The 14,233-nt window shown below is 36.3% G+C and overlaps 2 protein-coding genes across 2 annotated transcripts; one reads left to right on the top strand and one right to left on the bottom strand.

Moving 5' to 3' along the window:
• The first annotated feature begins 1,087 nt into the window (after positions 1-1,087).
• On the top strand, positions 1,088-3,994 carry LOC128362804 (uncharacterized). The gene is made up of 4 exons (XM_053323655.1): positions 1,088-1,115; positions 2,218-2,583; positions 2,694-3,041; positions 3,984-3,994. Exons 1-4 carry the CDS (start codon positions 1,088-1,090, stop codon positions 3,992-3,994), a joined length of 753 nt encoding a protein of 250 aa, XP_053179630.1.
• Positions 3,995-7,752: 3,758 nt separating this feature from the next.
• On the bottom strand, positions 7,753-9,679 carry LOC128363328 (uncharacterized). Its single transcript, XM_053324292.1, has 6 exons — positions 9,637-9,679; positions 9,153-9,476; positions 8,645-9,010; positions 8,411-8,533; positions 8,033-8,082; positions 7,753-7,934 (listed from the first exon to the last, which is right to left on the bottom strand). Exons 1-6 carry the CDS (start codon positions 9,677-9,679, stop codon positions 7,929-7,931), a joined length of 912 nt encoding a protein of 303 aa, XP_053180267.1. The 3' UTR covers positions 7,753-7,928.
• Between the last annotated feature and the right edge of the window lie 4,554 nt (positions 9,680-14,233).

Raw genomic sequence — 14,233 nt, 5'->3', positions numbered from 1 at the left:
GCTTTCACTACTGTTTCATCTCTTTTTAAAGAATAGTCGAATACATTTAATTATTGTATGATTATTATCAACATCACACCATCTTACTGTAATAGGGTGAAAAAGGGGCTGAAGAAACACCTACAGAGTCACGCTTTGTCATGACTTTTTTTTATTGCACTTCTCTGTGATTTGGTGCTTTTCATTGGTAACTGATGTTAGAGAGGGGAGTGCTGCTCATTCACTGGTCCCGCCCTTTTGGGTTTGAACCATGATCTTAAGTTTGCCTGATTATCTGCAAATAGGTTTGACAACTTTGCTAAAAGATGTTCCAACAAGCTTCACTCGGCACCGTCATGGACTTACAAATGGATTGATTCATGGTGAATGAATCAATCCATTTACACAAAATTATAACAAAACATTAACTTGTTTGAAGACTATTTTCAGATTGCAGCTGTGACTGTAAGCACATATGGTTGCACCTTCAAATACACACTTTATAGACATTATTTGTTATTAAAATGAACATTTCAAACAACCATTTCAATTTCTTCAATAGAAATTAGCCTGCTGAAACCTCTTGCATCTTTCTCTCATGTTTTAAACTCAGTACACATCCTGTTGAAGCCCTCAGTCAGGTCTGTTCTGAGTCAACAGCCTCAGTGGTTGGTCAAAGGGGCGGAGAAATGGCCCACCACAGCTTTTCTCTGTCAGTGTAGCTGTTGCATGTGGCTTTGCTCGATTGTTCTCAAGACAGACATGCAGAGATGAGAAAGATGGAGGTGTTTATTCATTTGAGTAGCTGTCTCCTCACAGTTTTACATGGTTATTTTTAGTAAACATATTCTCAACTTACCTGTCATCATTATGCTATTCATCGACCTTTGTGTAGATTACACAAACAAGACAACATAAACTCCAGGTTCAGGATGAGATTAGCCTAATTTAATACAAAGAGTGAAAGCAAAGAGCTCGTCTACACTGAAAGATGAAAAATGCACCTTCAACTCCAACAGTGTCTGTATTGTTACCCATTAGCTATCAAGAGATTTACCAGTCCACATGGGGTTTTATCTTTAATGTGAGGACAGAAGGATTTTGTTGCATGTATCCATCAGGCCCAGTTCTTGTTAGTAAGTAAATAGTTCCAATTATTAAACTAACGTCACATTAAGACCTCTGCACATGGTACACCCACACAGATGATTTCACTTATTCTGGCTGATTCTCAGATCTGTGTGGGCATCTACAGGCTGTTTGATTGATGTCTACATGACTAGTTAGCTTTGTTATATCTCTTATACCTTTGTCTTTGTAATTAGACCAAGTAATCCAGTGTCCTCATGTACATTACGCCATAGTTTTTACTTGGGTGAACCTCAGCAAAAGCCTAATCAGCCAAAATATCTGTGTGTATAACACATATGTTCGCTATTTCTAGCTTAATCATATTTGTGTTGCCTATTTCACACTATTCTACGCTCTGTGGTAATGTGGCTACAAAGATAGCATTGCAACAGGAAGATCACTGCTAGCTAACAAACATGGCTGCAAGCAATGCATGGTAGAAAGTATTAAGTGAAAGTTTTGTCAAATATTTAATTAGGAAAGAGTAACAGTACGTCTCAAGGAAGCATGAAATGTGTTCTGATAAGCTTTGAAAATAAGATTCTTTATTTTTTAGAAAATTACAAAGGTTATCCTCGTGCCTGTCGTGTGTATTTATAGGTGGAGATATAGAAACTAGGACTAAAAGATTACTTTATAGTTCTATCTTCAAAAACATGTACATTTGTTAGATAAAAGCGTCTGTGTTTGTGCGAGTCTAAGATAAACACAAAAACTGGTCAGAGTGGTCAGAATAAAGAAAATGCTTTGAAGGCGACACAAACACAACAATGATATACATATACATCTCTTATCGAGAAAATAGATCACTGGTTTGTCTAAGGGGAAGTTCATGTTCTGCATTTCAGCCAATCACAATGATTTCCACTTTATAAACCTTGAACAACTTGTGACCAAACCTTCCATCTGGTGGGAAGACATCAGTTGTGCAAGACAAGAGAGCTGCACCACAATGATCGAACAACTGACTGCTTTGATTCGTCTTACTGCAGTGTGTAAGTACAATTCTTATCATGTACAGTACAAGAAAACTTTTGCTTGTTCGAACATATAAGACATGACATGTAACAATTCACATTTTTCCTTGTTTTTCGTGGTGTTGCCTAGTAAGTCTCTTTTGTTCTTCTTCAGCTCTGATTCAAGCTGCAGAGGTTCCTCATCTGATCTCTTTGACTATGGTTGAAGTTGGTGACAATGTTACTTTTCACTGTCCAGTCTCTGAGAATGACAAATTATTCCACTGGTATCAACAGCCTATTGGACAAATGGGTCAAACAATCGCTGCTGTAATCTTTGGCAAGATAAAAGTCAGTGGACACTTTAATGAATCACGTTTTACAGTCACAAAAAAGGATGCTCACTTTTCTGTCACCATCAGAAATGTAAGCAAAGAGGATGAAGCAACATACTTTTGTCTAAATGGACCAGTGTTTTCACAAACATTCATCTATGGCAGATTATTGACTGTAAACGGTAAGTATAATTTTTGCTCTATGTCAACGATCAATTACTTCTTGAAAATATTCAGATAATTTAGATTGTGAATTATTTTTTTTACGTCATCTTATTACTGAATCACACAGACAACAACCAGCAGAAATCAGTCTATGTGAAACAAAGTCCGGAGACAGCATCAGTCCAGCTGGGAGACGCATTGACTTTTCAGTGTTCACTGCTCTCCAAGAACAAAGCAGAAAACACAGATCAGTGTCCAGGTGAATGCAGTGTGTACTGGTTCAGAGCTGGATCAGGAGGATTTCATCCAGGTGTCATTTACACTCACGGGAACAGGAGTGATGAACGAAAGGAAAGGAGCTGTGTCTACAGTCTGTCCAAAACTATACAGGACTCCTCTGATACTGGGACTTACTACTGTGCTGTGGTCACATGTGGACAGATCCTGTTTGGAGAAGGAACTAAAGTCGACATAGGTAGGTATTTACAGTTTTATCTAAATCCTGAATAGATTTTGCATAGGTATTAAACCCAGTTAAAATATGTAAGATTTTCATTGCAACATTTCACATGCAGAAAGATTGAAAAATGAATCAATTCATTCATAATACTTTGTGCGAACATTATTATTGATTGAGATATGTAAGAATGTACAGTATGTGTCTGACTACATCTGTGTTGAGTATTTCACCCAAACTCGACTAAATATCATTTGTAAACATTATGAATACTCTAGAAAACATACATGGAGAAAGTAAAAGAGTAAAATACAGTTAGGCTATCCCAACAGTAATTTAACAGTAACAATATGGGCTGCCTATATTCACTTTTCTCTGTATGATAGACACTGCTCAACCGTGAACAGAAAATGAAGATAAGAGACATTCACTAATCATTGTCACTTGTCATCAGATGTAACTTGCAGCAACAGTAATTTTCACATCTATAAAATGTGGAGTATTGATTTGTGGGACTGTTTGCTGAAAGTAGTGTACATGTTTCTGGATGCTACCTTTTCCATCCCATTGGGGAATTTTTAAGGTCACTTACACAGAGGATACATTTACACATTCAGCTTTTCGACACTAAAATAAAATGGGTCAAGTTAAATATAGCGCACTATATAATAAGCAGGCAGTGATTTTTGGATGCAGTCATTAGCACCATGTAGCTAGGAAAGTGGCTAGCTTGGTTAGCAGTAAGCTGAAGACACTGCTCCAACAAGAGTATTTAGGAGATTAAAGATGTATAAAATTATCATGTGAACTTCATTTTTATATGTAAAATGTAACTGCTAAAAGTTAAACAGGCACACTTTAAGTTTTCTCAGGATGGTTAGCAACTCCTTCAACCGGACTGCTGCTAATGCAGTGCCACTGATATTGTTAGCTAAAACACCAAATTGTCCCTGTTTTCAGTGCTTCTGTAGACATGTGTAATGTTCTCTCCCACTCATTATTATCTAACACAATATAAAAACAAAAACAAGGCACCACATTTCTGAATTCAACACTGATTTGTCTGCATGTGTGTCAATAAATCAATATACACTGTATCTTTTTCAAAGCTGTTGCTAGCCTGTGACATTTTTGACTCTTTCTGACTGAATCTATCAGTATGCTAACAGTTAGCTGTGAATGGAAAGAGAGTGTCAAAAAAAAAAAAAGGTCTGGAAAGCTCACGGCTTCCTTTGTTGAGTACCCAGCAACAAAAACTCTGTGTTTCTGCTCACACTGCAAGAGTATTTTTCCATTGCACATGGTGGAAATGCTGATATAAAAGACCATATTAAGAGCTCCAGTGAAGAAACTAAGAAATCAAACTGCCAAGCAGTCTTCTTACTGGCTCTTTCTCAATCTTTTAACTATAATAAACTTGGCATAGTGTTGTGAAGTTATTTTTAGGTTATGTTTTATGACAAAAAAATTCTTTCAAGGCTACAAAGAGATTTGTACCTTGTTTTGTTTAAGAAAAAAAGCTGGCAGCCTGCACTTGTGCACATTGACAACTACCTTGGTGGATTTTGAGAGAGAAAACATATTTTTTTATTTGCTGAGGCACTGTCCATGGTACTGAAAGGTGCACTCAGGAGGTGTGAAGGTTAAAATAAATAATCTCCCATCCTGATGAAAACGGCTCCTAGTTTTTGTGGTTTTGAAATATGGTCACCTTCACCAGTGTTGCTGTGAAAAATACATAAAACAACTCACAAGCTAATTAAATCTGTATTTACAGAGCTGTGTTAAACCAGCTTCAGCATATATATTACCGTAAACAGGCTGAAAATAAAGATGCTAACGTTAACTAACCATATCCACTCAACAGTTCTAGATGTCATAAAAACTCTGATTTTAATCCTGCTGCCTTTGTTGTTAAACTGTCACATGTACATTGATATGAAGAGTCCATCTGTCATGTTTTGTGTGAGCAGCAAATTTTCAGAAAGAGACAGCAAAGTTAAAACTCAACATTTTTGAACGGATTCTGTTATGCAACCCAATTTGCAACTTGGTTGGGATTTTAGCTACTGTATAGTTAGTTAACACTGTTAAGTTGGATCCAGTTGTCGTTGTACTTGGAGCACTGTTGGCCTGCTGTGTGACTGTGATTGCCGTCCTCATGTTCTACATCAATGGGAGGAGAGTTTGTGAGAATTGCAAAGGTAAGTTCACTATAATTTATTTTTTTCAGTCAGCGCGGAGCCAAACCAACGAGAGGGACCCAACTGCAGTTAAGATGGCTGACCAGGGCGCCGCCATATATCTAATCCATGCTGGAAGTCCCAAGCGGAAGTTTCTTCTTCGTGTAATGTAATGCTTTTTTGGCATGTACATAATACATCCATGGTCCATATCAATTAGCGGTTAGCACGTTATTTAAATATTGCACAGTGATGGTGATAATGGTGATAATGCAGTGAGTAATGGATATGGACAATGAGAGTAATCATATTGCACAGTATATGGACATCGCACAGTATTAAATTACATTCATATTCATGTGTAAGTAAGTATGACATTTGTTGTGACTATGTATGCATGTTGCAACTGCTGCCTAATCTGAAAGTGCTCAGTTAATTTGGTTATTTAAATTTTATTAATCCTCGTTTTATTTAATCTGAGAACTCTATTCAATCTTAGTTATTATTCAGTCCTATTGTGTGTGTTCGTGTGTGTGTGAGAGTAAACCCCACACAAACATAATATTCACATTTGTATTCATAATGTTGATATTAAAGTAAAATCCATGAAACGTTAACATTATAACTTGATTAGTGTAGGCTTCTAACTAACTTCTGAGTCTTACAGTAGCCTATAAACTTGTGGAGTCAATTATACCGATACGATAAACATGTAACTGCAACAAAGTTCATAGAATTATGTGCAAACGATGTATGTGGAGTTTTTTAGGCTTTTATTTTTGTTGTTGCTCGCAGCTGCAATTAACTTCTGCCTGACACTTCCGGCAAGGATTGGCAATATATGAGCGGCGATTGACTAACTACCGCTTGGGACTTCCGGCAAGGATTGGATATATGGCGGTGCTCTTGTCGGCCATCTTTACTGCAGCAAGGTACTCTTGAAACCAACCATAAATTGATCCTTCTTGTGTCATTCACAAACCATTAAAATCATATTGATAAGGCTGGGAATATTTCACTGAACTGTATTTTTTTCTTTTTAATTATATTAGTTTCAGTAACTTCCACTCATTGTTTTATTGATTCATTGTGTCCTTTTTCTATATAGAATATTTCATTTCAGATGTTATATGAAATTACAAACTATATTCTCATTAGCAAAGGACTTCAACTCTGAGTGCTCAGTTCTCTGCTAGACTTGGTCTGTGGCAGATAAAGGACTGAAGTGAACTGCAGTGTGTAACTAAGACCAAGACCTGATCACTGTGAATAGAGACTTACTTGAGTTATTTCTGTATTTTAATGAGACACAAAGCTCACTGATATGACAGTATTAAACACACTGAAGGTTTTTTCTTTTAATAGGAGCTTCTCATAATGTTGGACGTGACAAGTCAACAGTGGATCAATCAAACAACCTGGTAATTAAGCTTCTAGTTCATACACAGCGATGTGTTGCCCTGTTGACTAGCTGTAGTGATCTTGATGTAGGTGTGTGATGAATGTTTTACCAACTTTTCCCCATTTCCTTTGTCAGATCCAGAAGGTACAAAGTAAAATAAATAAATTCACTGTTGAGTAACTTAATGGTGTCACTTTATATTAAATTATATATATATATATATATATATATATATATATATATATATATATATATATATATATTCAATTTGGATAAAAACAAGATGTATGAATACAAAACAAATCACTGAGAAATATCATAGGACTATTCTAATTACAATGACATAAAAAAAGACACAAAACAATGTTAGGTTTGCTTTTTAATGCATTTTCTGTTCAAAAATATGATACATCTGCTGCTTTCATGATACAAATTTCACATTTAGGCTAATGACACTGATTAAAAAAGCCACCTAAGAAGATGAATAATCAAGTACAAACATTATAGTTTAGTTACTAACATTACAGTCCTAATCTCTAAATTATTTAATAACACACATTTTTTGCAGGATGGTGAAACAGAGGCAGCGCTGGATTTCTCCACAAGAAAAGTGAGAAGAGGAAGTTCTATGAGAGAGTACACTGAGTGTGTGTACTTTGTTGTTAGGTCAGATTACCACAGCCAGTAAAACCCCTCTCTATAGGCTGAACAGGACCTTCACACTGCTCCCCAACTCTCCACAGAGGTCTGTAGCTTTGCTTGTTTTACAGTGTATAGTATATTATGTGCACAGACAGCGATAGCAGGAAGTTTTGCATCAGTCTTCTCAAATGATTTACAAAATATAAATGTTATAATGCATATTCATTATATACAACAAAAGCAGAAAATATATACAAACACTGAAGTATTTTACTATAATACTTTGAAATGTCATTGATAATAGATGTGGGTAAAGGGGATCATTCAAATCTTAAAAAACGCAGATCAGATAAAGGAGAAGAATAGGAAATCATCAGGAAATCATGACTCATTTTTACAGATGAATCTTTCTAAAATACAGTTTGGATGTCATCACAAGCTTCTTTGAGGAATTTAATCGAGACACAAAACAGAAACAAAAATTAATCAAGCTGTGATAAACTCTCCCAAAATGTTTTATCATTCAATGTGATTTCTTCCATCGTGATGATTTATTTCTGTTTTTTAAGTAAGTAGAAGACATTTGTGTAGACACAATTGTCCTCCGCTGCCTTTGCGTTCCTTTTCCCTGCTTTGTCAGTTGTTTGCTTGGTTGGTGCAGAATAAACCAACAAGTCCTCATATCTCTGAGGAAATACATCATTAATGTCAATATAAGAAGGAGAAAACAGACAAAATGTGCCGAAAACATTTCTATAACATCTTCTCTTTAAATTTCTTACCTGTTGACCATCACTGGTTGTTTCAATATATGTTTGCAGAGCAGCAGCAGCTTTAATATAGAAATAATAATTATAATTAAAAACAGACAATAAACAATGATGAATAATGATCAGATTTCACTGGTTTTACTAAACCAGTAATGAATGGTCCAGTAATCTGACTGAAGCACAACTCTAATATAATTCTAATTATGTTTAATTTTTTGCCAAATACTTAAATAAAAATATGACTATGATGATGATGATGATATGATTTTACCTTATAACCCACTCTGTAAAAATGTTTCCAAACTTGTACATAAAAAAACATATTAAATGGATATGTCATACATCAGAACATGTTTTCAATGTAAAAATTATTTTAGTTACAACACTTACCTTTACATTGTTCACATACTTTAAGACTCTGGTTGCAGATGAGGACGACATTTGCAACAACAGAAACGGCCAAGCAGACTGTTAATATCACTATTCCAATAAATAGTGAATGTGTTGTTTGTACTAGAAAACAAGACAAGAAAGACTTTTCAATGTTTCTTAAATATACTTATCAGTCATGATAATATCAACATAATTTGAGTATTATTTTCATTATTGAACACCAAATCATACCAAGTTCCTGGTTATTTCCATTTCCAAATAATATCTTTCCACATGTGGCCACAGCACAGTAATAAGTCCCAGCATCAGAGGAGCTGACCTTCTTAGAGAAGTGATAGTCACAGCTCTTTGGAGACAAATTCATGTCAGATTTCTTTCTGCATTCATCAGGGCTACTTCCATCAGTGTAGATGATGTCTGGGTGAGATCCATCTGATCCGGTTCTGAACCAGTAAACACTGTGTCCTCCTGAACACGTCTTGTTCCCAGAGTCAGAGAGGACTGAACACTGGAGAGTCACAGAGTCTCCTGGATGGACTGGATCAGATACTGTTGACCCCTGAACAACAGTATAGTTTGATGTCCTTTCACTGTTTTCTGTGTAATGTAAAACTATGTTAGAAATGTAATACCTTCACACATATTTATCTACTATCTCTATTATAAATTTACATTTTATAATTAAATAGGTAATTGCAGTGAGACTTTAAAGTAAAAGTAAAATAGATCACATTATTACCTTTTACTAACAAATATGTCCCGCTCCATTCAGTATTAATCCAGTCAGTGACTCCACAGTGGTACATTCCCTCGTCTTTTTGGGTAGTTCTCAAAATGGTCAAGTTACTAATATTTTTATCTCTATGTGCCTTCAATTTTGACGGAGAAAACTCTGGTGCATACTCAGGTTCTTCATACTGACTCAGTTTCACAATTAATTTCAGAGTATCACCGGCGCTCTGCTTGTACCAGTGGACATTTTTCCTGCTGAGCTCATCAGACAAAGCGCATGTGAAGTTTGCAGGTTCACCAAGTTGAACCGTGATCACTGGAATCAGCGCATCTGAATTAAATGAAAATATAAAGCACATGACATTGTGAATTATTATTGTATGATGTAGAAAATGGTTTGTACTTAGAGATGGCATATGAAACTCCAAACATTTTGTTGACATGCAAATTCTTAATTGTACACAGAATACACAGAATTAGATGGTACTTACATCCTTGATGAAGGACAAGCAGTGTTACCCACAACACGATCATCTTGACTTTGTCTCTTGTTAGAAACCTTGTTGGTTTTTCAGTGAATAAAGGAGGGGATGTGACGTGGCCACAATCTGTATGTCACACTGAGAAATGCATGTGATTGGTTATCAAAGAATCTATATTCAAAGTGCACTTCCTGTCACATTGGTCTCATCCTGATCATTGTGAAGCATATTTCACCTCTTATTGTTCACTGTTCATGTGGTCACTTTCACGATAAACTAAAAACTGTTTGTTTAGAATTATTTATAATGAAGTCTTCAATTACTGCTCTCATGTTTTAGTACTTTTCATCTTTGGCAGGCATGTACAGATTTTGCCCTCACTCTGCATGCAGTGAGCTGAACACACATCCGACGTGTTTGGAGACAAAAGTTGATTTTACTGGAACAAACTGTGAAAAATCAGTATCAGAAAAAACTTGATTTTGATGATATTGATTACAAACCATACAGTAAAGACAAACTGGTACAGAAAAAAGAAAGTTAGTTACTTGTCCCTCAAGTAAGGATGAAACAAAATATATATACTCAGTGTCTTTTTCCTACTATGATTGTTGATGTTGTTGAAGGCCTGAGGGCTGAAACGTCATCTTCTGAATAAAAGAGAAATCTCTTAATGTCAATTCTGTAGATTGACTCTCCTGGTGACAGTTACTACCTCTGGTTGTGCTGCATTCAGTTTATTAACTATACTGGCTTCCAAATATAAATAGTCTCAACTTATTGTCTTGATTTTGAGTCTTTCAACAAAAACTAGAGATTATGTTCAATGATGATGATATCAAATGTTCAATACTAGTTCTTTACGGCATGGTTAAGACATAGTGAAGGTTACGCCACTGCATGTTTTGATCTATGGGAGGGGGGAGAACCTGGGAGAAAACCCAATTAAATGCCACAAATAAAGAATCAGGCCCGAAATGTAAACTGAAGACCTTGCTGCTGTGAGGCAGAAGGTTATCACAGAGAGACTACAGCAAAACAGTTTTACTTAATAAGAAAGGACATTTTTCACTTGCAGTAAAAATACCCAATACCTAACATAAAGTCAGTGGCTACCCCACCAGTGAACACGTCATTAGAACAGAATCAAGGACACACAATGTTCCAGTACAACAACACAAAGAAATGACCTCAAAAAATTGCTGTACAGTCAAATTAAGGATTTCCTGAATGAGACAAATACACTGTGAAAACATAGAAAAAGTGAACAGAAGGACAGTCGCCCTGTGATAAATAGTTTTGTGTTCTTTGTGTCCTGCTTTGTACTTCATTCTTCCTCTTTGCGCGCGCACACACACACACACACAAGCATACGTTGACTGTGACAAATGGTGTATGGAAAGTTTAGCATTGTAGTGGTTGGGCTTTTAAAATAAGGTGTGAATTCAAAAGGGGTTGATCTTCCTGCCTCAGTCTCAGTCTGAAGTCTCAGAAAGCTGCACAGCTGTTCATAAAGATGTGACAGACAGATGTGTTTGCTTTTTATTGACAGTTGCTGAGAGAAGTTGGTGAGACCACTGACCATCATTTCATTTCAATCAGGACCAAAGTGGTGGACTGACTGACTGAATGTTGGATCCTGTAGAGAAACAACACTAGCGTGGATAGAATAGATGAACGGCTCATGAACATATTAATTACCTTTGACACATTTAGGGTTAATTTTCAAATCAGTAACATACTGTGTATTTCAAGGATAACTCCAATTCATTGGGGTTCATTTAGCTAAAGGCCTCTCTCAATCTGCCGGTTCTTCTGTCTAGACCTACAGTCACCTCTGTTTGCTTCCGACAATATTTTCTCCCTCTGCATCTTATTGACCTGTAACTCCTGTCACAAACCATCATATTCCTAACCAGCTGTGAAATCTCAGTACAACTCAATATCACAAAGTTATAACATATTGCCTGAAGTTACAGGTGACACCACAGTCGGTGTTGAGAAATTCTGCAGTCTCAAGATTATGTTTAATGGTGAAGATTTTACTTCCTGAACAGCACACACTTCCTGCATTGAAACTGAATATTATCACTGAATGTTGATTTCAGTCATGTTCAAGATGTGCATTTTAGAATGATAGGATTCATATATAAAATGACAATATTGTCTTTTAATTAGCACTAAAACATAAAACAGTGATGTCTTTTGGTGGTCAAATAGTTTTGTGCTGAAGCATGACAGCAACACTTCAGAGATGGGGTTAGATTGAATATGATCAAAATATGTGTATTGTCTTCTTTCTGTGCATCACTGCAATCCTTCAAGTGAAATTCAGATGACTCAACAGAAGATGACACTTACAATAAACCTTTAACTAGATAAATGTTCATTTTAAAGGTGGCACTGATGCAAATAGCGTTTGAATATAAACATTACACATAATATATCTGCAAATATAGAGGCCTGTGTCTTCTGGTCTGATGTTAAATATGATTTATTTATCTGTTTGATTTGTGTACAATTTAAAAATGCATATAGCCATTTGCCACACTGACAGACAAAGACAGCCATCTTGAATATTGTGAGAGCCAGTGAAGTCAATGATGATCTGCCCACTGTGTCTGTCAGTCACATCAGCAGGAAGAGCTGACGACAATAGTCAAGGGGCTGGTGAAAGGAGAACAGAGCATAACTGTGTCACAGTGTGATCAGAGAAACTAATTCAGCTGCAGGCAGTTTACAATTTCTGCTTTGATCTGAGGGAGGGGACATGTGTGAAAAGAGAATAACCTCACAAATAATTTTAAAAAATCAATTCGAGAGATGAATCCAAGACCTTCTTATTCTGAGGCAGCATGTTAATGAGAGATTATCCCAAAAGTGTTTTTTAAATAAAAACAGGAAGCTTTTCACTTGCAGTAAAACACTAAATATGCCACCTTTATGCTCAATGAACAATGGTGGTCAGATTCACAATTGCAAGACAGGACCACATGACACTATAATGCAGTCAAGTGCAACATCACAGGCTCTGGTATATATACAAAATACACACAAACACTGTGTTTCTTGTATTACTGAAGTTATTTTAATGTACTTTGTGACATGCTTTATATCTGTTTGTGCACAGTACTGCTAGAAACCGACACACAGGCACACACAAATAAAGCCACATTCACAGTTGGCCATCAGATGACGAGTGGAAAGTTACAGGTATCATTGTGGTTAAGCTTTCAATATAAGGTGTGAAGTCAAACAGGCTTTCCTTCCTCTCTGTTATAGACACAAGAAGCTGGGCTTTCACTACTGTTTCATCTCTTTTTAAAGAGTAGTCAAATACATTTAATTGTTGTATGATTATTATCAACATCACACCATCTTACTGTAATAGGGTGAAAAAGGGCTGGAGAAACACCTACAGAGTCACGCTATGTCATGACTTTTTTTTATTGCACTTCTCTGTGATTTGGTGCTTTTCATTGGTAACTGATGTTAGAGAGGGGAGTGCTGCTCATTCACTGGTCCCGCCCTTTTGGGTTTGAACCATGATCTTAAGTTTGCCTGATTATCTGCAAATAGGTTTGACAACTTTGCTAAAATATGTTCCAACAAGCTTCACTCGGCACAGTCATGGACTTACAAATGCATTGATTCATGGTGAATGAATCAATCCATTTACACAAAATTATTACAAAACAACTTGTTTGAAGACTATTTTCAGATTGTAGCTGTGACTGTAAGGACATATGGTTGCACCTTCAAATACACACTTTATAGACATTATTTGTTATTAAAATGAACATTTCAAACAATAATTTCAATTTCTTCAATAGAAATTAGCCTGCTGAAACCTCTTGCATCTTTCTCTCATGTTTTAAACTCAGTACACATCCTGTTGAAGCCCTCAGTCAGGTCTGTTCTGAGTCAACAGCCTCAGTGGTTGGTCAAAGGGGCGGAGAAATGGCCCACCACAGTTTTTCTCTGTCGGTGTAGCTGTTGCATGTGGCTTTGCTCGATTGTTCTCAACACAGACATGCAGCATGTATCTACAAAGTGTTGTGAGATGAGAAAGATGGAGGCGTTTATTAATTTGAGTAGCTGTCTCCTCACAGTTTTACATTGTTATTTTTAGTAAACATGTTATAAACGTACCTGTCAGTTCATCACATCTCTTGACTTTCTGTGTGGTTTTGGCCGCATTTCCTCTGGTTTTCCCCTGCAATTGTTGCTCAAACCCACAGGCTACCAACTACACTGTAGTTAATGTTATTTCAAATGTGTTTTTGCTTCCTCTTAAACCTGATTTGGACATCTAAATTCTACTAAAACTACTTGAAATTAATTTAGTGACTCATTAAGCTATTCATCGACCTTTGTGTAGATTACACAAACAAGACAACATAAACTCCAGGTTCAGGATGAGATTAGCCTAACTTAATACAAAGAGTGAAAGCAAAGAGCTCGTCTACACTGAAAGATGAAAAATGCACCTTCAACTCCAACAGTGTCTGTATTGTTTCCCATTAGCCATCAAGAGATTTACCAGTCCACATAAAAACATTATTGGGGTTTTATCTTTTATGTGAAGTCAGAAGGATTTTGTTGC

Source organism: Scomber japonicus, chromosome 8 (assembly GCF_027409825.1).
Source record: "Scomber japonicus isolate fScoJap1 chromosome 8, fScoJap1.pri, whole genome shotgun sequence".
NCBI lineage: Eukaryota > Metazoa > Chordata > Actinopteri > Scombriformes > Scombridae > Scomber > Scomber japonicus.
The sequence above is the reverse complement of the archived record's forward strand: the minus strand, read 5'-3'. Positions and strand labels throughout refer to the sequence as shown.

Coding starts and splice junctions, on each gene's coding strand:
- LOC128362804 (XM_053323655.1), top strand. CDS start 1,088: ATGTATCCATCAGGCCCAGTTCTTGTTA. Junction 1,116..2,217: donor ATCAGGCCCAGTTCTTGTTA/GTAAGTAAATAG, acceptor GGTGTTGCCTAG/TAAGTCTCTTTTGTTCTTCT. Junction 2,584..2,693: donor CAGATTATTGACTGTAAACG/GTAAGTATAATT, acceptor TGAATCACACAG/ACAACAACCAGCAGAAATCA.
- LOC128363328 (XM_053324292.1), bottom strand. CDS start 9,679: ATGATCGTGTTGTGGGTAACACTGCTTGTCCTTCATCAAGGAT. Junction 9,011..9,152: donor GACATATTTGTTAGTAAAAG/GTAATAATGTGA, acceptor TACATTACACAG/AAAACAGTGAAAGGACATCA. Junction 8,083..8,410: donor AGTATGTGAACAATGTAAAG/GTAAGTGTTGTA, acceptor TCTATATTAAAG/CTGCTGCTGCTCTGCAAACA.